At 37.8% G+C, this 26,221-nt stretch overlaps 1 protein-coding gene across 1 annotated transcript in view; it reads left to right on the forward strand.

Annotated features, from left to right (window-relative positions):
• GXYLT1 (glucoside xylosyltransferase 1) overlaps positions 1 to 11,945 on the forward strand; it is a 34,427-nt gene extending 22,482 nt beyond the window's left edge. Inside the window, exons 6-8 of the mRNA XM_018080861.1 lie at positions 7,564 to 7,687; positions 8,007 to 8,179; positions 10,054 to 11,945. Of these exons, the coding sequence (XP_017936350.1) occupies positions 7,564 to 7,687; positions 8,007 to 8,179; positions 10,054 to 10,215 (459 nt within the window). The 3' untranslated portion in view covers positions 10,216 to 11,945. The remainder of the gene's footprint in view (positions 1 to 7,563; positions 7,688 to 8,006; positions 8,180 to 10,053) is intronic.
• Positions 11,946 to 26,221: the final 14,276 nt, after the last annotated feature.

A 26,221-nucleotide genomic window follows, 5' to 3' on the forward strand; every position in this document is an offset into this window, starting at 1 on the left:
GAGGGACAATACAAACTTCCAATAGACATTACTTCTCCCCTGTTTTCAATTTAATAAGCAGCTTTCATCTTCAAAATCTTGCTATGTATTGTTGCTAGGAAAATGCAGAGAATTTAAGAAAAATGGGGAATGAATTATCTCAGTTGCAGTTAAAGTAGAAAGCTATAGTATATAGCTGTATTTTCTCCAAGAAGAAAACTTCTCTGTATATGTCATCAGTGAAATCTTGCATTGTCTACTCTATTTGTTTGTTTTACTGATTATAGCATATGGAGAAATGAAAATACCAAAAAGCATAATGAGAAAAACATGGGACTGAAAACTGCGTGTATCTTAACCTCTGACAATGCAGTCCTGTGTAGTGAGTTATTGTAGTGTTTACCACACTAAAAAAAAAAGTTGGTCTTTTATTCATACTGTACCAAAATTCTAGTTGGGCTTCTCAGTACAGCTTAGATTATCAATTCATTGGAAACTTGATGTGTCTTTACTAAAATTTGGGTTAAAATTTTCAAAAGTATGCATATTATGTAGGCTAATAAAATTGTCAATAAAATTAACTATTGTTTTCTAGAGAATAATATGAAGTCCTTTCTCCTTAACACCTAAAACTGGTGTTTTCTTCAAATTTAGGTTTATATATACAGATTTATGTAGGTGAAATAATTAATGAGTATTTTGAAATTCAAAATGGAACATTGCCACTTTCCCTTGGCTCTAGAGGGCTGGAATATTTTCCAAGTCCTAAAAATATCTGCTATGTATTCCTGGTATTGCCATGTGTATTTATTATGCAATGAAACATGTCAGACTGTTCAATGAAAACCAGACCTTGGAGGAAGTGAATTTTTTGTAATTGCTCTTTATTACAGGAGTGAATATCTGATTTATAAGTCCTCACAGTAAGGCAAGGCATACATCTGTATGCTTTTCTCATGATCTTGCTGGCAAACTTCAGTATACCTAACATGATGGACAGTTTCTGGCTAAGTGGGCCACTGAACTTCTTTCTGTAGTGAGGAAGATAGTGTGTCATAACTCTTATGGGGAATCAGAACAAAAACAATTCTTGAATTGTTCTGAAAACATTCATCTTAATACTCAGATTGTTCAGTATGTGCTGTACTAAAAACAAGTCTACTTGATGAGTTGCAGGCTAAACAATCATACAATTAAGGGAAAGGAACTGAGACTGGAGTTAGCTACCCAGTGCTACTACACTAAATATTCAGAATTAGGAAACAGCACTTGAGAAAGGGAGGCAGGAACAAAGCAAAGCTTCCTAATAGCAAAGCACATGATCCAAAGCCCTTTTTGATAAATTTAGTTAACAAAAATAATAAAAAAGACAATTAACCCATTCCCATGCTCAGTTGTTTTAAATGTTAGAAATACATCATTTTCTACTCGTAATAGTTAGTCATAATTCTTTGGCATCCTTTCTAGAGCATTACTGTCACTTCAAACTTAGACTTCTGCTTCCATGTGTGATGCATATACTTCTCTTCCTTGCTTTCATATGTCTTCTGAACTTCATATTTGTCTAGGAGTGCTTTTGTGTGCGCTGTGGCTCACAAACATTTAGGACTCAAACATTTAGGACTCAAACATTTAGTAGTGCACCTAAAGAAATATTCTTTCACTCTTGCTTGATTGTAAAAAGTAAAATAGGCTCAGAATTGCCTCTGACAGGAGATTACCTCATGATTTCTAAACCATACTGCTGCCTTAGTCCTTTTACTTTTTGGAAAGTGTCCTGTAGTATCAGGTTGGTGGTAGCATTTTCAGTCCAGCCAGAACAGTTTGGGGATGTCTAATCAAGAGACCTACTAGGTTACCTGAAATTTAGGAGTGATAGTGCTTGATCATTCTCCTCCTCTATCATAGTGAGATAGTGCAGCCTGGGTAATGACTAAGGAGGAAATTAGTTGTTATACAATATTGATTATTGAGAGCTTTAGAGACCACTCAGTAGGGGAGCCATTTAGTTTATTCTCCCTTAGTACCTAGAGTGTGGTCCCACAAGCTTGCAGAGTGTAACAGGGCCCCAAAAGTGCACAAGCTTTATTACAAAAACTCTACTGTTCATGGAGACTCACAGAGACTGTTTTCTTCTTCAGGTTCCTTGAATGGCTTAATTAAAGGAGGCTTGGTCATTAGGAAAAATTGCAACCTCACAGCAAAACTTTGAAAAAGATTTAGTGTAGTTGAGTCTATACACAGTAGCAAAGGAGCTACTAATCTCAACCCTTTGGAAGAGAGAGGGTAGCTGTAGGGTCTGTCCTAAATTCAGAGGTAGGGGCTAATACCCCTTGCAACAACACTGCAGATGCTTTTGGACCTTACAGGTAACTGTTCCATGTTGTGTCCTGTGAACTATTCCAGTCAAATACAGTAGAACTAGAAAATGCTTCATTGTTTTATAGGAATGTCTGAATTTGTTTATATTCATTCAGGAGGCTCAACAAATTCTTCAAGGAGTATATAATGTCTGGGAATTTTTGTATCTTTTAAAAGCTGTCTCTAGATCTTTTTTATATGACACTGTAGTGGCTAGAGCATTTATCTAAACAGTGGAAGGAATCAGGATATTTCTCTAATGCTGTGGATTTAAAACTGTGGGTTCTTTGTCTATTGTAGTTTTTTCAGCCCAAAATTACAGACTGAGCTGCTTGAGGCCTCTGAGCATCTTTCTTCTTTGTCACATTGATTTGTAAAAGTCAGGAGGAGCCAGAAGATGGATAAATAAAAAAGTAGAATCAGAGACTTCAGCTAAAGGTTACAGTGTTTGTCTGGGTAGCAATAAACCCGTAGTTCCATGTATTGCTTCAGCATTAAATCGTCTTTTATCCACTTACTTATTAGAGCCTCAATCTTCTTAGGACTGTCAAGTTTAGTCATTTTAGACAATCCTATCTCTTTGGCTATCTGTGGTGCCTAATGGAAGTTGTTACTCCTGGTCCTGACTATGTTATCTGTCTTGTTGTTTTAAGTCTCTGTGTATATACACGGAACAAATATATGCACTGTGCGCACAGGTGTGTGTGTGCATTTATTTGGACAATACTCTCGGGCACATGGTGTGACTCTTGGGAAGGACCAGGAGCGGGACTCAATGATCCTTATGGGTCCCTTCCAACTCAGCGTATTCTCTGATCTATACAGACACATATGCACACATGTATGTGTTATTGAATATAGTGTGGTCATAAAACAGTGCATAACTGGGCATGAGACTAGAATCCATAAAGGAGCTTCTGATGGTTAGTGCCTGCATGTTGTCTTTGCTAAGGAGCAGTTATAAAATGGGAATGTAAAACACGCAAGAGTATTTAGGATATGGAAGAGAGAGTAGTAGGTAACTTCTTTTGTATTTGTATACATATAGATGTAGTTATTTTTTTAAACTGGAAGAGATGTAGCAAATACCACAGATATGGTGGTATTTGTTCTTAGAAAGTTCTTAGAAAATCAAACAAGCCCCCAACAAATTAAGTCCAAATAGAGTGTGCAAAGTAGAGGTTCATGGGTATGCTTTAGGAAAAAAATAAACAATCAGAGTTTCTATGACTTAAGCCATTATAAACTCTTTTTTTACCATTCAGATGTGCTTAGGGCTGTTGTTCCAAGAAAGAACTAATTGCTTCTAAAAGCAAGATTCCTGTCTCTTACCACCTTTTTCCTGCTTTTCTCATTTACTTTGTCTTAGCCTCTGGTGTTTGTTGGTCCTTTCTCTGATTCAATTCAATTTGGTAACAGTAGAAAAAAAGATATCCTTCTTCTGGGTTATGGAAGTAAATCAGCTTGCAAAAAGATTCAGTAAGTGTTAGCACTACACTGCTAGTGCAAAAGCAGGATAGAGTTATGTAACCAGAAGGAAGAGGGCTGGCTCTAAGTTGGTTAACTGTTTGTGGGACACAGCTGCAACTGGTTTAGATATTGCTCTATGATTTGAGAATTTTTCCTCAGTTTTATATTTTCTTACTAGAATTAAGAAAAAGGTAATACAAGGCTAAATGTGATAGCTCTTTTAAGTCTGACTTTAGCCTTGGTCAGGCAGAAGTTTTCTGGTACCCAAATGGGTAATGACCAAACTATTTAAAGCACAGCATCTAAACAAAGAAACAAACAAAAACCTCCAAAATATAGGAAAACACCTTGATGGTCTCTATTTATATTTTGTTCTTACACATTTTCTTCTGCTCAAATAAAACTAGAGTTTTGAGAGTTCATAAGAACCTGTCTATATCACTTTGACACTGTCTCCCACAGCATACTCCTGAAAAAGCTGGCAGCCCACGGCTTGGACAGGGGCACTCTGTGCTGGGTTAGGAACTTGGACAGGGGCACTCTGTGCTGGGCTAAGAACTGGCTGGAGGGCCGGGCCCAGAGAGTGGTGGTGAATGGTGCTGCATCCAGTTGGCAGCTGGTCACTGGTGGTGTCCCCCAGGGATCAGTGTAGGGCCCAGTTCTGTTTAATATCTTTACTGATGATCTGGATGAGGAGATTGAGTTCATCATCAGCAAATTTGCAGATGACACTAAGTCGTGGGGGAGTGTCGATCAGCTGGAAAACAAGAGGGCTCTGCAGAGGGATCTGGACAGGCTGGAGAGTTGGGCTGATTCCAATGGGATGAGTTCAACAAGGCCAAGTTCTGGGTCCTCCACTTTGGCCACAACAACCCCCTGCAGCGCTACAGGCTGGGGACAGAGTGGCTGGAGAGCAGCCAGGCAGAAAGGGACCTGGGAGTTTGGATTGACAGGAAGCTGAACATGAGCCAGCAGTGTGCCCAGGTGGCCAAGAAGGCCAATGGCATCCTGGCCTGGATCAGGAACAGTGTGGCCAACAGGACCAGGGAAGTGATTCTTCCCCTGTACTCAGCGCTGGTGAGGCCACACCTGGAGTACTGTGTCCAGTTCTGGGCCCCTCAGTTCAGGAAGGATATTGAGGTGCTGGAGCAGGTCCAGAGAAGAGCAACAAGGCTGGTGAAGGGACTCGATCACAAGTCCTATGAGGAAAAGCTGAGGGAGCTGGGGTTGTTCAGCCTGGAGGAGTCTCAGGGGAGACCTCATCACTCTCTACAACTCCCTGAAAGGAGGTTGTAGCCAGATGGGGGTTGGTCTCTTTTCCCAGGTAACTGTCAGCAAGACAAGAGGACATGGTCTCAAGTTGTGCCAGGGGAGGTTTAGGTTAGATATTAGGAAGAAATTCTCTACAGAGAGGGTAATCAGGCATTGGAATGGGCTGCCCAGGGAAGTGGTGGCTTCTCTGTCCCTGGAGGTTTTTAAGATGAGACTGAATGTGTCACTTAGTGCCATGGTCTAGTAACCACAGTGGTAGTGGTTGGACTTGATGATCTCAGAGGTCCCTTCCAACCCAACTGATTCTATGATGCTATGATGGCATCACAGAAATGCCCACTACCGTTGTGTGTTTTTTTCTTAAATCTCTTTAACATTCATTGCTTGTTGTTGAATATTGGAGAGAAGGCTTATATTCTGAAAATCCTTAAATTATCATAGAATTGTTTCTGAAATTTGCTTGACAAACTTCTGAAAAGCAGTTCTATCAGTATTCTACTTCTCAAGCTGTTTAACCTCACCACAAGTTACAATAGAGTATTTTAAAGAAGGAGAACATATAACTTCTATTAGTTTCTCTTTCTCTGTGACTCCTATGCTGATGTCATTATACATCACTGTTAATAAATTAATGTGTAACTCCTTTTTATTTATGCAAAGGTTATTGAAATATTACAGTTTCCAGTACTTAAATCTGACTGCATTATTTGTCAGTAGTAGTGTAGTAGTGTTGTTTCTAGATGTCTGGCTATGTGATATATGCTGTTTCCTGCTTTGCGTCTTCTTGGGATATACTGCTATTAAAACTCTACAAGTGAAATGAAAATTATATTAAATAATGACTTTAATAACTTAAAGTTATATTTCGGTCAATATTCTATGGATGGCAAAGTTCAGGTGAGGGAATAATCTTTATGCACTGTGATTCAGTCCAATTTATTTGCTTTTTGGAAGATTTTAGCTTGGTGTTAAGCCTGTGTTTTATTTTGTTTAATCACATTTCACTGAGTCTAATGATAATTCTTACTAGAGAAGAATTCTCTTGTGCATTTTTTATGCCTGCTCTCATTGAATACTTGCAGGCAATCATAATCATAAATTTTTTAGGACAGAAGGGACTGTAATATTCTGTTTGGTTTCTTACACAATATAAGCTATAGATCTTTTTTTTTTTTTAGTAATTCTTGTCTGAAATCTGATAGTATTTCTTGTTTTAGTCTTCAGTTCTAAAAGCCCTTCATATTCGATGGCTAAAATTTTTTGAGGAAAGAATAAAAACTGAACTGCTAACTTGTGCACTTTGTAGTTTGTCAGTGTAAAGCTCAGAGAAGAAAGTATTTGATTCTGTAATTCAGAAACTGAGTTTTCTGCTCCTAGTAATCTGTCTCTTAATATGATATTCCTGTATGCAAATCTCAAACTATACTGGAGTTCTAATTTAATATTTTTTTTGGCAACCTGTTAAAAAGGATGAAGGGTACAATTATGTACTTGTTAGGAATTTTCTCTGGGACTTTTTGTTATTCCATCTCACAACTGAAGTACAAGGTAGAGAGTGAGCAGCCTTGTTCCTTTTCTGTTCTAGTTGACCTTAAATATGGTGTAAAGATAAGAAATTACCTTTGCAATTTGTAACCAGTTAAACTGCAGATTTTAATCTCTTCAGTAATATGGCCAAAAGAGTAAACGGTAAACCAGTTTACTCCAAGTAGCGCCCTCGTAACCAGAACCTTAGAAGAAGAACTCCTCCTTTCAATTTGAAGCGATTCTGCTAAATCAGGAAATTTGGCATTTAGTAACAGTTGTTGGTTTAATATCTTACTGACTTTTACTAGTGAAAAGTCATGCCTTTGCTGTGGAAGTTCAAGTTTAGTAACTAAAAAAAATTAGTTCAACTGGATGAAAATTCTTTTGAAAACCTTTGAAGGATCTTTGTATTTTTGTACACTATGTTGTAGCCTGTATTTGTTGTCTGTATGTTTGGAACTATTTAAGAATTAATTTTGTATTGAACTGGTTTGAATATTTGAAGTTAACATTAGAACCTGTGTATATTTATCACTCTGTGATGAAGAGAGAAAGTGCATGAAGTGTGGATATTTAAATACTCCCCATCTGCTTGCTGCATCACTTCATTAAGTTTTGGTGTTATATCCTACTGCTGCGTAAAAAACCCTTGCCATTTCTTAGAACTCTTGGCTTAAGATGTTTGAAGAAAATCTTGAAGACAAAAATCTAATGTAATAGAAGTAGGAAATGCATCAAATTTTCCTTCTAAGTTAATAATTGAGAAATAAAGCATATTGGAAGTGTCCATAACTATTTTCCTTAGATGGGTTTGTTGGTTTAAAAGGAAGAAATCATCTATACATTTGAGTTGTAACTTTGAAATGCAAATTACTGTGATTGTGTAAGGCATTTCCTTATATATTATAGGTATAATTTTCTTGAATGTGTGTTGTTTTGCCTTTTGCTTCATAGAATGATATGACACCAGTCCGGTTACAGTGGGGAGAAATTCTTATGCCACTGCTGAAGAAATACAAGTTGAACATAACATGGGGTGATCAGGATCTATTGAACATTATGTTTTTTCACAATCCAGGTAAATCCACGTTGATTTTAAGTCTAACAGTAGAAAGCTGATCTTTTCCATGATGTTTAAAAATCTAGGAAAATACTCTTTTAGCAGACTTTTCTGTGAAAGCATTCAAGGAACCATGTGCTCCTTTTGTTCTCTGAAAGTATTTACTTCTAGAGTTTACATTGAGATACAACACTGGAGCTTGTTAGAGTGCAATGAACTGTTAGATTTCAAAACAACTGTACAGAAATCTATGAAGCAGCCTTAAGAAAAAAATAGATTAGTATATTTCCTGAGACAATTTTGATACTTAATCCAGAGATCTCATTTTTCCACACAGAAAGTCTTTATGTCTTTCCTTGCCAATGGAATTATCGACCTGACCACTGCATCTATGGAAGCAATTGTAAGGCAGCTGAAGAAGAAGGTATATTTATTCTTCATGGAAACAGAGGTGTGTACCACGATGATAAACAACCAACTTTTAGGGCTGTCTATGAAGCAATAAAAAATGTAAGTATTTTCAGCATTGTACTCGTTTTTTAAAGTATTTTTATCTGTAGTGCTGCATGTATTTTGTTTGATACTCACCTTAATTGCAACAAAGTAATTTTTTTCTCTTTTAAGCAACTTTGTTTCATCGGTTTCTTCTTTATTATTTGGATGGAGTTCCAGTATACTCCTGTTGTGATGAGCATCTTTGGAAACATAGTGCAGACTGTGTTTAAGTTAGGATTTTAAAGCATTGCCCATAGGTGTCAGTGCTTATTTAAAAGGCTGTATTCTCATTCATTTAATGAATTGTCTGGTAAACTTCTTACATGAACATTTGGAGATCATAGAATATCTGAACTGGAAGGGACCCGCAAGGATCACTGAAGTCCAACTCCTGGCTCTGCGAAGGATCATTCCCAAGAGTCACACCATGTGCCTGAGAGCACTGTCCAAATGCTTCTTGAACTCTGTCAGGCTTGGTGCTGTGACCACTTCCCTGGGGAGTCTGTTCCAGTGCCCAACCACTCTCTGGGTGAAGAACCTTTTCCTAATATTCAACCCAAACCTTTCCTGATACAACTTCAGGACATTCCCTTGGGTCCTGTCCCTGGTCACTACAGGGAAGAGATCAGTGTCTGCTCCCCATCTTCCTCTTGTGAGGAACATGTAGACCGCGATGAGGTCTCTCCCCAGCCTCCTTTTCTCCAGGCTGAACAAGCCATCACCAGAAGCTTTATTTTTCTGGATATTTTAAAATGCAGGAAAAACCTCATATTCCCAAAGTTCGTAAGTATTTATTGCAACATTTTAATATTTGTGTCTAGATTTGGATTGTAAAAAACTTTTTATATACCGTGTTTGACCTTTTCTAGAGATTCAGTGTATAAATATGTTGTTGTTCCTCTAAATACTGAGCACAGTGACGTCTTTTCATTCTGCAAATAAGTCATCTAATAAACTATTTATCGCTGCATCAGTATACTCACTGAAGAGCCATAAAATTTAGCACTGATGCACATTTTAATGTAACAGGCTATTGTGTGTGTATAACCTACAAAAATCAATAGTATATTTTAATGTTGCTTTATTACATGTTGTCATATAGATATAAAACCGAAGAAAAGTACTTCTGGGGGTCTGAGAATACATTGCAGGGAAAGTGATTGTGTTTCCATAAAAATATGTTTTCTTTGTTTCCTTTGAGTATTGTCAAAAACAGAAGAAAAAATTATTTCCTGTTATATATGATCCCATTTGGTATATGAACATGTCAGAGAAAGTATGTAAAACACTGCTGATTCAATGGTAATACAATGAACAAAATTATGTTACTTCAATGTGCTGTTTTAACTTATAATTTGTTTATAAAAATATAGCACTGTTGAATTAATGACTGCTTTATTTCATACCTATGTTAAACATAGTATGTGTTTGTCCATCATTCAGTTTAATGAAACTTCAGATCTATCACTTTTCATACTGCTTTCGTTATAATTTGATAAGAATTACGTTACTTAAAGGTTATATGCCATTTGAGAAAGTTACCATAGAACCAGAAAAATAACCAGAAATCATTTTAGATCTGAAAATTTTTAATTTGAAAGGTAATTTTAAATTTCTTCCTAGACTATCTGAATATGTTCATTTGCTTACATTTAAAAATAATAAAGTCTTCCATGTTATGCTTATTGAAAGCACTAGAGAATATTTCTATACTTTGGAGGTGTTTTGCAATTATTGCATTCAGAAGCGCTCTGAATGCTTGAAAACATTTAATAAACCTACAGAAAACAAATACGATGCTCAGAAACATTTTTATAAAACTCTAATCCTCTGAACAGTGACAATCTTCCGTATTGACCTTAAATTTTCTTTTCTTAACCTCTTTACAGTATTCATTTGGAGATGATCTGGTTCACTCACTGCTGCAGCCCCTAGAACTGGAATTACAGAAAACCATGCATACATACTGTGGAAGAGTTTACAAAGTATTCATAAAACAACTAACAAAAAGCATAAAAGACTTGTATGCCAGAAGATCAAAGGGAAGGTGACTTTTGACTCCTAGCTGTTATATCAAGAGACTGAATTAATATACTGGTCAAAAGATGCAAGAATTTTAATACAGCTTGAATGGGCTCTTAATGTGCCCAGACAGAAGTTTACTAGCATACATAAAAATGAAGAAAATATTCACATAATGAAGAACAGGAACTTTTTTCTGCAGAGGTGACTTTTTGCTCTTTTGAAGCTTAATCACTGCTAATGTTTATCTTGGTTCTGATGATTTGGGTGTTACTGGCTTCTATGGTCAGTACTTTTAGTCTGACCATAATTCAGTTATCTAATGATCAAACAAACAAGGAAGAAATGAAGATGGTTCTGTTTGAGAGTGTACCTCATATATTGTCTAAAATTATATTAAAACTGTGAATGTAGCAATAACTGAGTCAGCAGCACTAACCTCACTTTAAAGGTGCGAGCCTTTATGTAAACAAAGTTGTTTACAAGTGCAGAAAATACTCTGTTTTCAACAAAATGGGTTGTAATTATTGACAATCTGTATGTGCCTTTACGTGTTCATCTCTTACATGTTGAAGTACTGTTTTGACAATCTTGTTTATCTCAGATGTGAACTGCACGCTATAAATAGGATTTTCTGGGAAGCTGATAACTAGTATGTGATACTAGTTTTCTCCATTGGTAAATACGGAGACTTTATATTAAAAAACATTTTTTTGAACATTGTAGAGCCGTTAGCTCTAAAAGGTAGAGCAGAGTTGAGGGGGTTTTAAGTAAAAATTCATTTTGAAGTTGCTTGTCTTATGATACTTTTTAAAAAATTCATGGTTTTGCAGCTTTAATAGGGCATTTGGGAAGCCAAGAAAAACCCAACAGTGGAAATCTGTTGCTGTTGTATTTCCATACTAGGAATTATTACCTGATGATTGTTATAGAGTATGTAGGACCTAAAAGTGAAGAGCTGTAGTAAGAGTTCTGATGCTTCATCAGACTGTGTAGTAGATAGGTTTCTTAGAGAATATATCCTGTTACCATATATTTTTAAATAACATGGCTTTAAAATAGCTTTGGGGCAGACTCTCAATGCAATGAATGCATTACTGTCAATAGGGTGATAGTGATTTGCAACAGGTAAGGATTAGGCTTTCTTCAACTGTCTTAGTGAAAAAAAGAAGTACTGTTTATGCAATACAAACTTTTTCCCCAGAGAAAATGATGAAGAAAAGGGCAGAACTCTAGTGTTACAGTAAAATATTTAAGCTTACATGGTATAAAATGTATTTGTAAAGTATATTTGAACTTAGATAACCTGTCTAAGTGAGATGAAGTCTTCATAAAGTGAGGTTTTGGATTCCAGAAAAGTTCCTGTGTGTTGAACATGGAGGATCCACTCACTGACTTGCACCTTCATCCCAACCCCATTTTAGAAGCTTAATTTTTGTGGCTGTTTCCATGTCAAAAGTAGGATGCCTCTGATTTCCAGATTCATGTGAGTTGAGCAAATGCTTTAGCAGTACAAAAACGCACTACACTATAAGCAGAGTTTATATTCTGTTTCTAATCTCCCTGCGGGCTCAGGGTGTAAATTTCTGGGATGAAAACTAGGAAGCAGTCTGCCTTGCATGTAGATCTCTTTTCCTTGCTGTGTAACCTTTTGAAGACTGAAAATGGAGAAATCTGTGTGAAGGTGAATACTGTGACTGACTGATTTTACAGTATGCAGTGCATTATTTTTTTACATAAATACTGATTTTTATATCAATTTGTCTTCAGCTTTCTTTTTTACTTGTACTGTGTGCTTGTATTTAAAAAAAAAATCTTGGAGTTGTTTTTTGTTTGTCTTTGCAGACATATATGCTGCATTATTTGGCTCTCCTTTTTTGAGTGAAAATTACAATGAAACACTGCTTATTTACTCACATATGGCTGTGATGGTATTTGTGACAGATTAAATTAGGAGAAACTAAGGGGTAAGCTACTTCTTTAGTTTATCTGTAGGAAAACACTAGACTTCCAGTTTCCTCTACCTGGTTTATAAAGGTGTCTCCAAATGCATAGACATAGATATTTCCACTTCTTAGAAGTCTTGAGTTTGTTTTCACTGTCTGTTTTTTGTTTCAAATTTAAAGATTTTTAACTATTAGACAGGTTTAACAATATCAATTTACTGATGGTATGATTTTTTTTTTTTTACTCGATTAAGTGGAATGCTCATGTATAACTTAAATGAATGTGTAGGCTCTTTGTCCCATTTTGTCCTAATAAATTACCAGTTTTGAATAGTTATTTTTTAACATTCTCTCCTGAGGTATCTAAGGTGATTATGATAATTATCATAGCTTCCCTGCCCACTTCACTACTTTGTGAATGAATGGTATTTGGAACTGCCTCAGTAATTTTGTGTGTTAAAATAAGTTGCAGAGAACTATAATGTGAATGTAAGACTTTTATTTTATTAGAGGAAGTGGATTCTTCTGTAAGAGTGTAGCAGGGAGGATGCTGAAACTGAAACCATACACCGTTGAAAGCTCAACAAGAACAATATTTATTACCAAGAGGTGGCCAACAAAACAAGAACCTGAGAGAGAGGAAGGAGGAGGAAAATAAGCCCTCAGTACAACCCCCCACTCACTCAGGTGTTGCGTACGAAGCTTCTCTTACCAACCCCCTGCTGCCCATAGCAGCAGCTGCGTTCTTGGAGTGTCGGCAGGCTCACAGGATGGTGGCCATCCCCGCAAAAGGCAACATGGTCCTTCAGTGTGAAGCTTGAGTTCCACTCCCAGCACAAGCTATCTGCTTTTTATACAATTAAGTGGTGACATCTACCTGGGCAGGTGTGGTCAGCACCGCCCAGCTAAGAGGCCTTTGGTCCCTCCCTCCGTTATCCAGGTGGCATCTCTTCTGCGCATGCGTGGGTACCTTGGAATTTCCCTGTGCCTGCGTGCTACACCTCGGGGGGTCTTTCCTAAATGAAAATGCAGCTTACTTTGTCCTCCTCCTCTTCACTTTCTCCGTCAAATGCCCTTGAAGGGCCATCAGCCAATAGTGAGGTACCAATTAATTATAGTTTATACAAAATGCTTCCTTCAAAGACAAAGTTCCCATTTATCAGTGCTTGTTTTCTCATAACTTGGCAGGAAAAGAATAGACTCTCACAGATGGCTGGACCAAACACAGACCAAAGTAGCAGCATATAATTAAGCATGAATACAAAGAGACAGTAGAAGTATGAAGTAATGAGAAGATACTTCTCATCACCATGGATCTTGGAACAGATCTTAGATCTGTCTTATGGGGCTGTCAATCTGAGCATTTTTCTGTGGACAGACACTCAGAAGTGATGTCATAACTTGCATTGTTCAAAAGGAACCTTAAGTATTTTTAAAATCTGTATCTAATCTCTTTGAATATCTTCTGTTTCTTTTTTTGGAAGTTTGGTTCCGTCCAGCTACATTTTTCTGCATATTTGAGAAAAATAACTGAAATTCCTACAGAGTTTTGCACAAATAACAGCCAAGTTATTGCTCAAGTTGCCCAAGTGGGCAAAGCATGAACCCAGCAAGTAAAAAATTAAAAAATTAACCACAAGTGTGTATGCTTTAGGTTCCCTTAGAAAAAAGAAGAATGTTTTTTGATCTAAGTTTAACTGCACAGAGAAATACAACTTACTTTCTGTATTTAACTGCCAAATCTTAAATAATGCAGGATAATTTTCTGTAGAAAGGCAGACTGCCTCACAGTTGCTTTGTAGTCCTAGTAGTCTGCTCGAAACTATTACTCAAGTTTAAAAACAGAAGATGTTTGCAGAGGTAATAGCAAATTTTTCACTCTAGGAAGTGAGGAGAAAATCTCTTTTTAAGGTAGTTCTCAAAATCTCTCCCTTCTAACCATTTAGTGGAGCTATGTAAGAACAGCTTGTCCTCCAAGGTTATAATGAAATTTAAGATTTGTAGTTCTCCAGTGCCTTTTTACGCCTTTGTGGGCCTGTTAGAATTCTAAGTTTCTTGAAGGAATATGAAGTAAGTGGAAATTCTTAAGTTGGAGTTCAATTGTCTCTTGAGTTTTGCGGGTGTTTTATGTACAGCTGCAGTCAATTCTTTAGAGAGTCCTTGTTTAAACTTATGAATGTGCATCTTCCTGTATATTTGCTGGCAGATTTCTGCAGCGCTTCTTTCTGCTCTTCTCCCCCTTTTCCCTGCACTGCTTTTAAAAGATAAGCACAAAGCTCTTCTTTCTCTTGAATGTTTATAAAAATTACAGGAGGTATTACTACCGGTCTCTTTGCAGAAACCTGTAATTAAAGAAGGACCTGTATTCCTACTGTGGTTGGGTTTTAGTTTTTCTTTTTCTTCAGATTGCTATTTGGTGATGTTTGGATAAGAGGAATTTCTGAGCATTTAGAAAAGTCATTATGTTCCTTGAGGAATCATCTGGTAGTTTGTTCCCTGAATCTGTATCTCTGTTCTTTCTTATGCTAGATGCATGGCTGCAGTCTGCCTACTTGATCTATATGATTCCAAGTTCCTTTAATCAAAGCAGTGACTGTCAGTTCTTCTAAATCTGTATTTTAAATGCCTATCCCATACCTGGGTGCCACCTTAGTTGCACAAACCTAGTCTGTTTCCACTTAGAGGTGACTTGGGTTGGAAAAGCCTTAAACCTCATCTAATTCCAACACCTCCCACTAGACCTGGTTGTTCAAAGCCCCATCCAACCTGGCCTTGAACATTGCCAGGGATGAGGCATCCACAACTGCTCTGGGCAAACTGTTCCAGGGCCTCACCACCCTCATAGTAAAGAATTTTTATCCGATATCTAATCTAAACCTTTCCTATTCCAGTTTAAAGCCATTTCCTCCTTGTCCTGTCACTACATGCCTTTTTACAAAGTCCCTCTCCAGCTCTCTTGTAGCCTCTCTTCAGGTACTGGAAGGCTGCTCTAAGGTGTCCATATTTGATTCAATTTTCTTGTTTTAGTTTCCAGCTGTAACCATAGGAAAAAAAGTGAGATACCAAGGAATGCAGAATTTTTCACAACAGAAAACAGAGAACTACAGATTTCTGAAATATAATTAACAATTTTCAAATAGCGTTCTATCTTTGAATCTAATTTCCAGTTTGGTAGATGTAAGGATTGCATCTTGGTTCCATAAATATTTGACTTTTCCTGTGTTAGCCCCTTATGTGGAAGGATGGGCAGATAACTCCTAAAAGAATGATTCCTCGTTTACTGTGAATTTCAAGGAAAGGAACTGTAAGTTATCACTGTAGATTTTTAGTATCACCCTATCTAAACTCTTTGAAACTAGTAATAACTACCCAGTTGCTTCTGTATGGTGGTACTGGTTCTGCTTCTTTTCTGTTTCCCCATGCTAAAAGGGGAGGGGAAATGACGCGGTTATTTGGTTCTCCTTGTTAGTTCCTGGGCTTCTGTCTTTAGAATTCCACATGACACTTAAAAGCCAACAACCAAAAGCCAACTTTCTGAGTCAAAGCTGGAGGAGAATAGCACATTAACACCCTCATTTAGGAATGTTTTCACTGATCATGGGCCTTACTCATAGATTAGATGACAGGACAGTTTCCTTGCACTATTTTGTCAGAACAGGTCTGCAAAAGCAGGACTTCTCAGGTTTGATATAGTTTGTTGCTGTTTTAAGAGTGCCAAACTAGTAAAAGAAAGGCGTATTATATTCCCAAAGTAAGTCCATTAGAAGCCTTTAAGCATATAATCTAAGCCTTTAATCATATAATCTAAGCCTATAGTCTTTATGTGTTATACCTGCTTTTCAAGATACCTATTAATGTCCTCTCTCAAATTCCCCTTCCTTCCCTCTGTGCTGTTTTCCACATATAATTTATTGATTTGTTTGCTTCTTTAGAGCAAAGCAAAATTTTGGGAGTTTGCATTAATAATGTCCGCTTGAAACCAAACAGAATTTTACAAGGAGAGGAAAGAGACTGTGAAATTTGTTGCTAGATATCATTTCTGCTCTTCAGACTTCTCTAAGGCCATGGAGTACAAATGTGGATCTTACCTGTGGATTCCTCACTACTTGGAGAAGTGCTGCTAGTTTGCGCTGTCTTTAATTTTCTCATTACTAGCATTGAATACTGATAGCTAAAAATGCTTTGTGTGCCTTCCTAAGTGGCCTTTCTACTTTATGCAGTTCATATTAAATTATTAAACTGAGATGAGCAATTTATTAGCATTTTCTACCACCTTCATATTCTGGGAGGTCACTTTCTCTCCTGTTCTTCCTTTGGGTAATTTAATATCATGCCCTCATTTTCAGAATTATAATCTGGGTACAATAGGTCCACTTTTTCTTTTATATCTATGTCTTATGAATGTTTATGTTCTGCCAGTCATTTCTGCACACATTTTACTAGAGCAATTCACATTAAATCAGTCTGTAATGTTCGTAAGAACTGCTTTGAAATACAAAAGTAGATGTAGAAGGTATCCTAAACTGCAAATCTTTATGGTTGAATTAATGAGTATTTAGGACATGGTTTTTTTAGGCTTCCAAGAAAATGAAAGCAATATAATCAGTTTTAACTCCTGATTTAAGACTAGGAAATTAGATTTAATTAAAGCTGATGCTTTAGCCTTATAATGCTGACCTACTACGTCTCACTGAGCAGCTGGTGCCTAGGAAACTGCTTGCCTGTTGGATATCATGAAACTCCTGTCAAGTGTTTCATGCAGTTCTGACTAGTCACTGCTATTGCTATTTTTTTTTTATTTTAACATACCTGCTATATTTTACTTTATTATTTGGTTTTACATTTTTGTGCCGTGGATAGTATTATTCAAGGTGAATTTGGATTGCAAGTCTAAGCCCAAGAAATAAAAAAAAACAATTTTGCTACCCAAAGTGTGTTAAATGGTTCTTTTTCAGTTTGATATTTTTCACTAGTCTTGTGGGTAAACTTGGTGTATTGGGGGTTTACTGCCTCTCATGGGTGCTGATCTTTTCTGCTTGTTTTTCCTGGTTTGCCTCCTTTCTCCACTACCCCTCCAGTCTCCTTGCTGCAGGTCTGTTTCAGGAGTTGGTGTCACTCCTCATGATCTTTCTGGATCTCGGTAGCTGTTATGCCCATTAGTCAGTAAGGCTTCTGCTTCCAGAACTGTTGGCTGGAATAAGGTAACTGTATTCCCAGCCGAAAGGGTACCCTGGAGCAGGCGTGCTGCTTTCTCCACAGTGCTACTGAATGAGCGTGGCTGGGCACCTAAGCATATTCTTTACCCAGCACAGTTCATAAGCAGTGCTGTGTGTTTCTTTGCTGTAGCTCAGGGAATAAATTTAGTTTCCCTTTCAGCTTTGTGTAGACTTACAAAATTTTAATTGTCTTTATTTTTCTGTAGAGATAAAGGGCTTTTTACTAGAGGCATGCTTTCAGGAAGAAAGCTTGGCTGTTGAAGCCATTACAATTAAAAGGAGATGATCTGAGCCATTCTGAGTGCCTGAGGCAGACAGGCTCAGCAGGGCTTCAGAGAACAGTGTGAGCAAACACAAGTGCCAGGGCACCGGGTGTGCAGCAAGGGGCTTGGTCTCTGCCCTGTTCCTGTAGGTGCTAGACAACCTCTGAAGAAAAAGCAATCTTCAATGAACTCTTCTTTCTGTGCAGGTACAAAGAGAGAAAATTGATTTATGACTTCAAAAGGCCCAAACAAAGTTTTAGAGGAATTGCAGAATGCAAGAGTGTGCATAGTATGTAAAATGATTCTGGCTGAAAAATTAACAGCTGCAAATAGGCAATTGAAACACACAGGTTTTTGAGAAGTACCTTCTTCACTGGTCCATAAAAACAATGAATAAACTAAGCAAAAATTAGTGATGGTAGGATATTGCTCAAAAACTAGATCAATATCTTATATTTGCAGTAATCCAGTTTACCTATTCTGATTTTTCTTTGGCCAGAAGGATAGGGTGAAATTAATGAAAATTGAAGAACTTGAAGAATAAAGCATCAACAGTTTGTTATTGTAAGAAAAATGAAACAGCTAGCAAATATGCTTTATTTTTGATGTTCTAGATGTCAAGCAGTCCCTAAATTAATTAGAAGTCACTTTATTAATGCACATTTGTCAAAGAATACATTGGGATGAAGTTTCATATTTTTGTACAAAAATACTTCTGTATTTTTATAATTTACAGAGTCTGTTTGAATTAACACCTTTTTGCAAAATACATATCTTTTAAGAACAACACATCCTGTACCATAACTTTATAATAACTGTTAGATGTAAAAGTGCTTGTTCTCGTAGAGTGGTATTGTGTCTCTGAAAATATGTAGTTTTTAAGAAATAGATTATATGGTGCCTTGAGCCTATCACCACTCTTCATCTTAATTATGACTTTCTGAGGATGCAAACATTTTTTCCTGGTGTCAGCAAAGGAAGTGTCCATTACCCTAAAGAGCACTGGAGATTGGAGACAGTTCTGACATGATACCCACTGGCACCTTGGCAATTAGAGGAGACAAACCTAACTGTGTTTTCTGAACAGAATCATTTAACAGTACTGTGCCTAACTGAACTCACTACCTCACTGCTTCAAAATCCTGTATAAGCACAAAGGTAATACAGTAATGCACAGTCTACAACAAGAAGGGTAAATACAGACCTTCTGACCTCCTCAAAAGTCCTCCCCTAATCAGTTTTACTCCTAAAAGCAGGAGTTCCAGGAGCTACTTGAAGTCCATTAGGGATTTTGCTATTGATTTAGTATGAAAGTGCTCAGATACCCTAGCAATGAATGGCAGCATAAAAAACTGATAAATCAAGTAATAGAGTTTAGCCTTTGGGGGTATGTTAGTTCATCTAGTCTCATCTGTCCTATATTACAAACCATCAAATTTCTCCTTTTTACAGCTGTAACAAACCCAATTATTTGTTTGACCAAAGCATAACTTGTGTCCAGCTAACCCATGCCTTTCAGAGAAATGTCCAGTCCTGGTCTGAAGGCACAAAGAAGCAAAATGCTTCCCTTTGCCTGTTCGTTGCAATGGTTCATTGTTCTGTGTGTGCCTTGTGTCTCATTTGAATTTTTTCTGGCATTGAGTTTCAGACATGGATTCTTTTTATGCCTCTCCCCAGTAGGATAAAGAGGTCCTTAATATCCTGCAGTTTCTTCTCGTGGTGATACTTGAATGAAGTAATCAAATCACTTCTCAGTTTCATTTTGGATAAGCCAAACAAATTGTGCTCTTGAACTCTCTCTCACTCAAACTCATCATTTAGGTTCTCTGGCTCTTTTTTATACCTTCATGAGTTTTCCAGGGGCCTCCTTAAACTATGGGCATAGGATAAAATATGGATTTCAGTATAGTTAAGGACTTGGTAGTTTTAATACATAGATAAAATTTTCCTAGTAATTTCTGAAATTTCAGTAGTTTCTGAAATTTGTACATTGAATGCTCATGTTAGCATACTTTCCGTTCTTGGGCTTATATCTTCCTTCCTTGCTGGGGGGGCATTTGTCTTTGTTAAAATGAGCTCAACCTGATACCATTTCACGGCAGTAATGCAGATTCATCTGTGGAATTAGTGTTCTTATCACTGTTTATCATCTTACCAGTTATTGTCATCTGCAAACTTCACCAGCCATGATTTTATATTTACTTCCAAATTACCAGTGAAAGCTTTTAATAATGTTGTCCTTTATAACATCACTGGAAACAGCTCTTTGATAATGATTTTCTCTCAAAGCTTATTTGTTGAGAGTGGCCAGGTAATCTTGCAGGTTTTTGATGTTCCTGGTTCTTCTCTGCATAGCATAATTTCAACTTCGTGGAAAAAAATATATTCAGGAATAAATATATTGTTTTGACAAGTTTTATTTTTGTGGAAACCACATTAATTACTTTTGATTGTAGTATTTTCTTTTAATTATTTTCCAGTTAATTGTGTTGTAACTTTTATAATATTTTTTGTGTGACAATACTCTTGTAGCAGTCTAACTACAGAAAACTCAGTATTTTGAATAATATTATTTAGGTTGTCTTCTGGAATTTTCTGGGAATGCTAAGATTTATTGCACCTATTAACAGGAGCATTCTTCAGGAGATTATTTCATGGTTCTGCTGTAAATTGTCTAGATCTGCTGATTTGAAATGTTTATACCTAGTCAATATTTGTTTAACTTTCTTCTCATTTGCTAATGGACAAGAAAGTATTTCAACATCCTTATGTGATGCAAATGTATTTTATTTCTGAATGGAGAAGAATTAATTGAACACCTTCACATTATCAACAACGTAATTAGTAGTGAAAACAGTTTTAATTGCTTTTGTTCTTAATATATTCCAGAAATTACAGCATTGCATCCCCCTGAATTGGGGAGAGGGTGGTGGAAAGAAGGGTTTCTTTTCAAATCAGCTCCTTGGTAAGCACAAATACCATAATTTCATTTTGGAGTTAATATCTTGGAGAGGCGTCTGATGTCTTGTCAAAAAGAGGAGATACCCTAGTCATTTGTTCCCTTTGGGGTCATGCTACGAGGTGCACAGAGGCTATGATTTCAGTATTAAATCAAACAAAAAATGAATGCCCTACCCCTATCTATCTTTTTCTTTTGCTCTTTATTTTGTGCACAAAGTTGCCTGTACATGTGTACAAACACACAGGAAAGAAGAATACTCTGTCCCCCATCTTCTAATTTTTTAATATCATGATTGAACATAGGCATGACAGAGAAAAAAGTGACTTCTGAGACTTGAATGATGGATGGTGCACCAACTTTTCATGAATGTGAAATAGCTGATAAACTGAATAGGAAATGCCTTTTAGAGCCTCAACAGCAGAACCCAAATTCAGAGTAGCTCCTAGAACTTGTAAAAACATCTCAGAATCACAAAAGAATTGAGGCTGGAAGGGATCTGTGCAGGTCATTTGATCCAGCCCCACTGCATAGGCAGGGCCACATAAAACTGTTTGCCTATGACTATGTCCAGTTGGCTTTTGAGTATCTCCAAGGATATCTTCGAATATCTCCACAACCTCCATGGCAACCTGTGCTAGAGCTTGGTCACCCTCACAGTAAAAAAAGTGTTTTCTGATGTTCAGAGGGAACCTTCTGCAAGTCGGTTTGTGCCCGTGTTGTTAAAATTGTTGAAAACCAAATCTTAGGAGAATGTACATAATGCCCATTCCCTTCAGATTGCACCAAGGATAAATCTCGCTGGCTAGGCTAGTACCTGCTTTAGAACAGAGTTTGTTTCTTGCAGTTTATTTTCCCCCTAAAGTTAGCAGTCTAGTTATCTCAGCAAATTACTAGGAAATAAACAGATGATGAACTTTAAAAGAATTGAGATGTTCTTTCCATGCAGACATTTCTGCTTGTGTGAAGGAAAAAATCCTAATGATAGTACAGTCAGTGTTACTTCCATCAGAGCGTTCTAGCTTTTGTCTGCGGTGTCCTTGAACTGGCCTGTAGATTGCCTTTTATATGGCAATCCTTTGAGTTACAAACTGGTATTGATACAGAAATATATTGTTATCCTAATGGTCTTATGTATAGTTATACTGGATAACTTTTTCTGAAGTAGCCCATAGTTATTTCTGTTGTTTTCAGCTAAAATGTAGGTACAACTCAGTTCTTTTTTTTCACTGCAATGATATTGAACCTCATAACTTTGTAATGGAAGAGAAGGATTTTTGGCTGTTATTTATGCAATATGCCAGGTGCTGCTTTTCAAATATTCTTTGGTGCTACCTGTTATGATCCTTCCCTGAAGTTCTTGTTAGTAGATCCCTGGGGGCAGATTAGAGCAAAGCACCCGCTGCTTTTGCAAATGTCCGATTGTTTGAGCCATTAACCTTTAACATTTCAGGCTCTCACACTACCTAATGAAGGAGTCTGTGCATCAGGAAATGTTACAGTTCCTTTACTGAAAGCATATGTTGGACTCATAACATCGAACTTATCTGAATTGATGATTCTGGGCCACTTCTAAATGAAAGGAGGTAAATATGGTACATAATTCTGCAACATGATTCAGCTCATCCTAAGGTAGACATATAAGGAAATTTTACTCTAAAAGTAGTTGGATTTTCCCTGTTGATAGAGACTAGGAAGTTAGCTTAGAAGCAAGTGCCACAATGCAGACTCCTAATGTGGACTAAGGGGAATCCCAGACAAAGCTGGATCCATTTAAGATCTATTCCTTGCCATTCCAAGTATTTGCAAAAATGTCCAGGAAAGAACACTTTTTTTTCCCTGAAACATATTTTTAAAAATTATTTAAATGCTAAGTGTTGGTCTGTGGTTAAAGAGAAATCAGTAGATAGTGATATGTGTTGTGTTTCCTGACTGGGCAGGAAAACATCTTGTAATAGGGTTTCTGATGCAAATACTAATGTAATTCTATTTTTTTTTTCCTCCAAGCTAGTATATCTGAAAAATCCACTCTGTGTTAGTTACTCCTGTTAGTAACCTCTAAGGTGATCTAATAATGATCAAAGAAATTCAGATTGGACATTAGAAAAAGGTTCTTCACTGGCAGGGTGGTCAGTCACTGGAGCAGGCTCCCCAGGGAAGTGGTCACAGCGCTAATCTTGCCAGAGTGCAGGGAGAATCTGAATGATGCTTTTAGCCATTTGATTTAGTTAGCCCTGTGAGGAGCAGGAAGTTGAACACGATGATCCTTATGGGTCCCTTACAACTTGAGATTTTCTGTGATTCTAAAGCAAATTAGCTTCAGGTCAACTGACTGTTACAGCATGTACACATTAAATCTGTAGAGTATTGTCAATCTGAGAGTTTGGGCTGATATGTGAATTATGGTAACCTCTACTTCTGCTCCTCAGTCAACATTTCTAGTTCTGGCTGCCAGTTTCAGTTTGCCAAAATAATTTTGTGTAGGTAATGCATGATAAAAATAAAAAATGTTGAACTTCTGGGACTGATAGAAGACCCTTCTGCCTTTCATTTCTGGAAAGGAATCCATCTATGCCAACAAAGCTAAATAGGAAATTCCCAAAAGTTACTGTCTTTGTATGCTCATAAGAACTGGCTAACAACAGCTTCAACAACTCTCTGCCAAATAGTCCCATTCAAGATCTGCATTCATTTTTAGCAATTTGGAAACAGTATTCGCTACATGCCAGCTACTGTGATCCAGAGTTGAATAGATGTACAAGGCCAGGTAACTAAATTGCTGGCCAAAGATAACTGCTAATATTACTCCAGGGAACTACAGGCCTGCCAACCTGACCTCAGTGCTAGGGAAGGTCATGGAGCAGATCATCTTGAGTGCCGTCACATGTCACGCACAGGACAACCAGGGGATCAGGCCCAACCAGTACAGGTTTAGGAAAGGCAGGTCCTGCTTGACCAGCCTGGGTTCCTTCTGTGACAAGGTGACCCACTTAGTGGATGAGGGAAAGGCTGTGGATGTAATTTACCTGGGCTTCAGTAAAGCCTTTGATACTGCTTGCCGTGGCATTCTGCTGGAGAAACTGACTTCCCGTGGCTTGGATGGGTACCATCTTTACTGGGTAAAAAACTGGCTGACTGGCCAGCCCCTGAGAGTGGTGGTGAGTGGTGCTACATCCAGTTGGCAGCTGGTCATCAGTGGTGTTTCCCACGGCTCTGTTTTGTGGCCAGTCCTATTTGGTATTTTTATTGATGATTTGAACAAGGAGATTCAGTGCACCCTCAGTAAGTTTTGCAGATGACACTAAGTTGGGAGGGAGTGTTGATCTGCAGGGGGATCTGGACGGGCTGGATCAGTGGACTGAGGACAATTGCATGAGACTCAACAGGGCAAAGTGCTGTATTCTGCACTTGGGTCACAACAACCCCATGCAGCACTACAGGCTGGGGAAAGAGTGGCTGGAAAGCTGCCCAGTGGAAAAGGACCTGGGGGTGCTGGTTGGCAGCTGCTGAACATGAGCCAGCAGTGTGCCCAGGTGGCCAAGAAGGCCAATGGCATCCTGGCCTTTATTGGAAATACGTGGCCAGCAGAACTAGGGCAGTGAATGTCTTCCTGTACTTGACACTGGTGAGGCCATACCTCAAGTACTGTGTCCACTTCCCCCACAGGAGGAAGGAGCAGCAGAGACATGTGACAAACTGACTCCAGCCCCCGTTCCCCATCTCCTTGCACCAGGGGAGAGGAGGGAGAGAATTTGGGAGTGACCTTGAGCCCGGGAAGGATGGAGGGGTGGGAGGAAGGTGTGTTTAAGATTTGATTTTATTTCTCATTACCCTGGTTTGATTGGTAATAAATTAATTTTTCCCCAAGTGGAGTCTGTTTTGCCCATGACGGTAACTGATGAGTCATCTCTCTCTGTCCATATCCTGACCCACAAGCCTTTTGTTCTATTTTCTCTCTCCTATCCAGCTGAGGAGGGAGTGATAGAGTGGCTTTTAGTGGGTACCTGCTGTCCAGCCAGGGTCATGCCACTACACTCTGTTAAAGAAAAACACAAGGTCTAGTGATGGTAGCCCTCCCTCACTATTTCCAGTCCTGAGTTTTATAAGGAGGTTGTGGAAGTACTTTATGAGTGGATTAAATTTGGTACTGTCAGGTAATTTGTTTTCCACAGAGCCAACTCCAATGAATTCAGAACTGTGTATTGGCACCGACTGCCTTCGCCAGCAGAGCAGACACCAGCTGGCAATTCCCTGTCCCATGGCCATGCCTCACCGTGCAGCTCTGCACATCCAACATGCCTCATGCCCACTCCTCTCCACATTGCATGCGGGATCAGCCTGCAGCATCCCCCAGTCCACCCAGCTCCGATGACAGGAGTGTCACATAGTCATGCTGGTGTGAGTCAGGTTTTTTCCTCTGGAAGATGTAGCACTTGTTTTGTCACTGAAACAGTTGTTGTCAATGCCTGTTTGGGTTTCTTTCTGCTGGTCAAATCGGCTTACTTTGTAACAGCCTCTGCATTGGTATCTTGCTGCTTTGAATAGCAGGGTTTATTTGCTTTGTGTTTTTCAATAATGAAGTAGCTGAAAGCCACCTTTAGTACATTCCTTACAAGTAACTAATCTTTTGATACCCTAGGGCTTTGAATCAATGGTTTAAAATCAATATTTCCTCTATAAAATTATTGTTTGTCTTCACCCTGCACTCTATGGACTGAAAATCAATGGGGTACGTTTGTGAATTGTAGAGAACATGGGATAGGTGAAGAATTTGACATTCTGCTCTTTTGGGAAATGCATGAAATTAAGGTAATTGTGGCACTCTTCTCTATAAAACCTCTGGTACCTATTGTTGTTTTCATGCAATTTTGTTCTTAAATATTTCTTGTACACTAATTGAAAAGGAAACAACTTTATTTTTCAGGATGCAGTGATATCTCAAACAGCAATTAAAATACAGAATGTTTTGGCAGTCTTTAATAATGTAATTGGTTCCGCGGGCAGGAAGAGTTCATGAACTGCTTTGTATTTCTTTCACCATTTGGTCTTAATTTTAAGAGACCACTACTGCTTACAGTCATCTATGAGCACTAGATTCAGCAGAATCTCAGGGGAAAGAGAGCACAACAGTGCAACTTTAATAGTATCAGATGTGTGTTTAACTCAGGTTTTTTAGTTTGTTTTCTAAACTTGTTGTATTAAGAATACTGCTACAAGCTGTGTTCTTTGAACTTCTTTTTCGTATATATTTTTGATAGGGGTTACTTGGTGCAAAACTGAGTTTTATAAGAAAACATATTAATTTAACATATCAATAGTTTTATTTTTTGGTGAATTTAACACACTCCTGTGGTCTGGAGTATAATAGAAGGAGCATGGCCATGTTTTTGATGCCCAAAGCCGCCTTCTTTTTTTTTTTTTCTTTGTTTTCACGCTCTGTTTGTTTTGGAAAACAATTGGTCTAATAGTGTACAGTTTCAACTGGTCACTCACTCCAGTGAAATGATAAAAACTAAGAAAAGTGAAAAAACTTGCAATTCAACAGCTATGAGAAATAAGAAGTTCCTAGCCCTCTCATAGCTGCAGAATAAACTGAATGATGATATTTTGATTTTGTTACCTGAACAGAAGAAAAAAATGGTTTTCACACC

Source organism: Manacus vitellinus, unplaced genomic scaffold (assembly GCF_001715985.3).
Source record: "Manacus vitellinus isolate BGI_N305 unplaced genomic scaffold, ASM171598v3 scaffold_5_pilon, whole genome shotgun sequence".
NCBI classification, from domain to species: domain Eukaryota; kingdom Metazoa; phylum Chordata; class Aves; order Passeriformes; family Pipridae; genus Manacus; species Manacus vitellinus.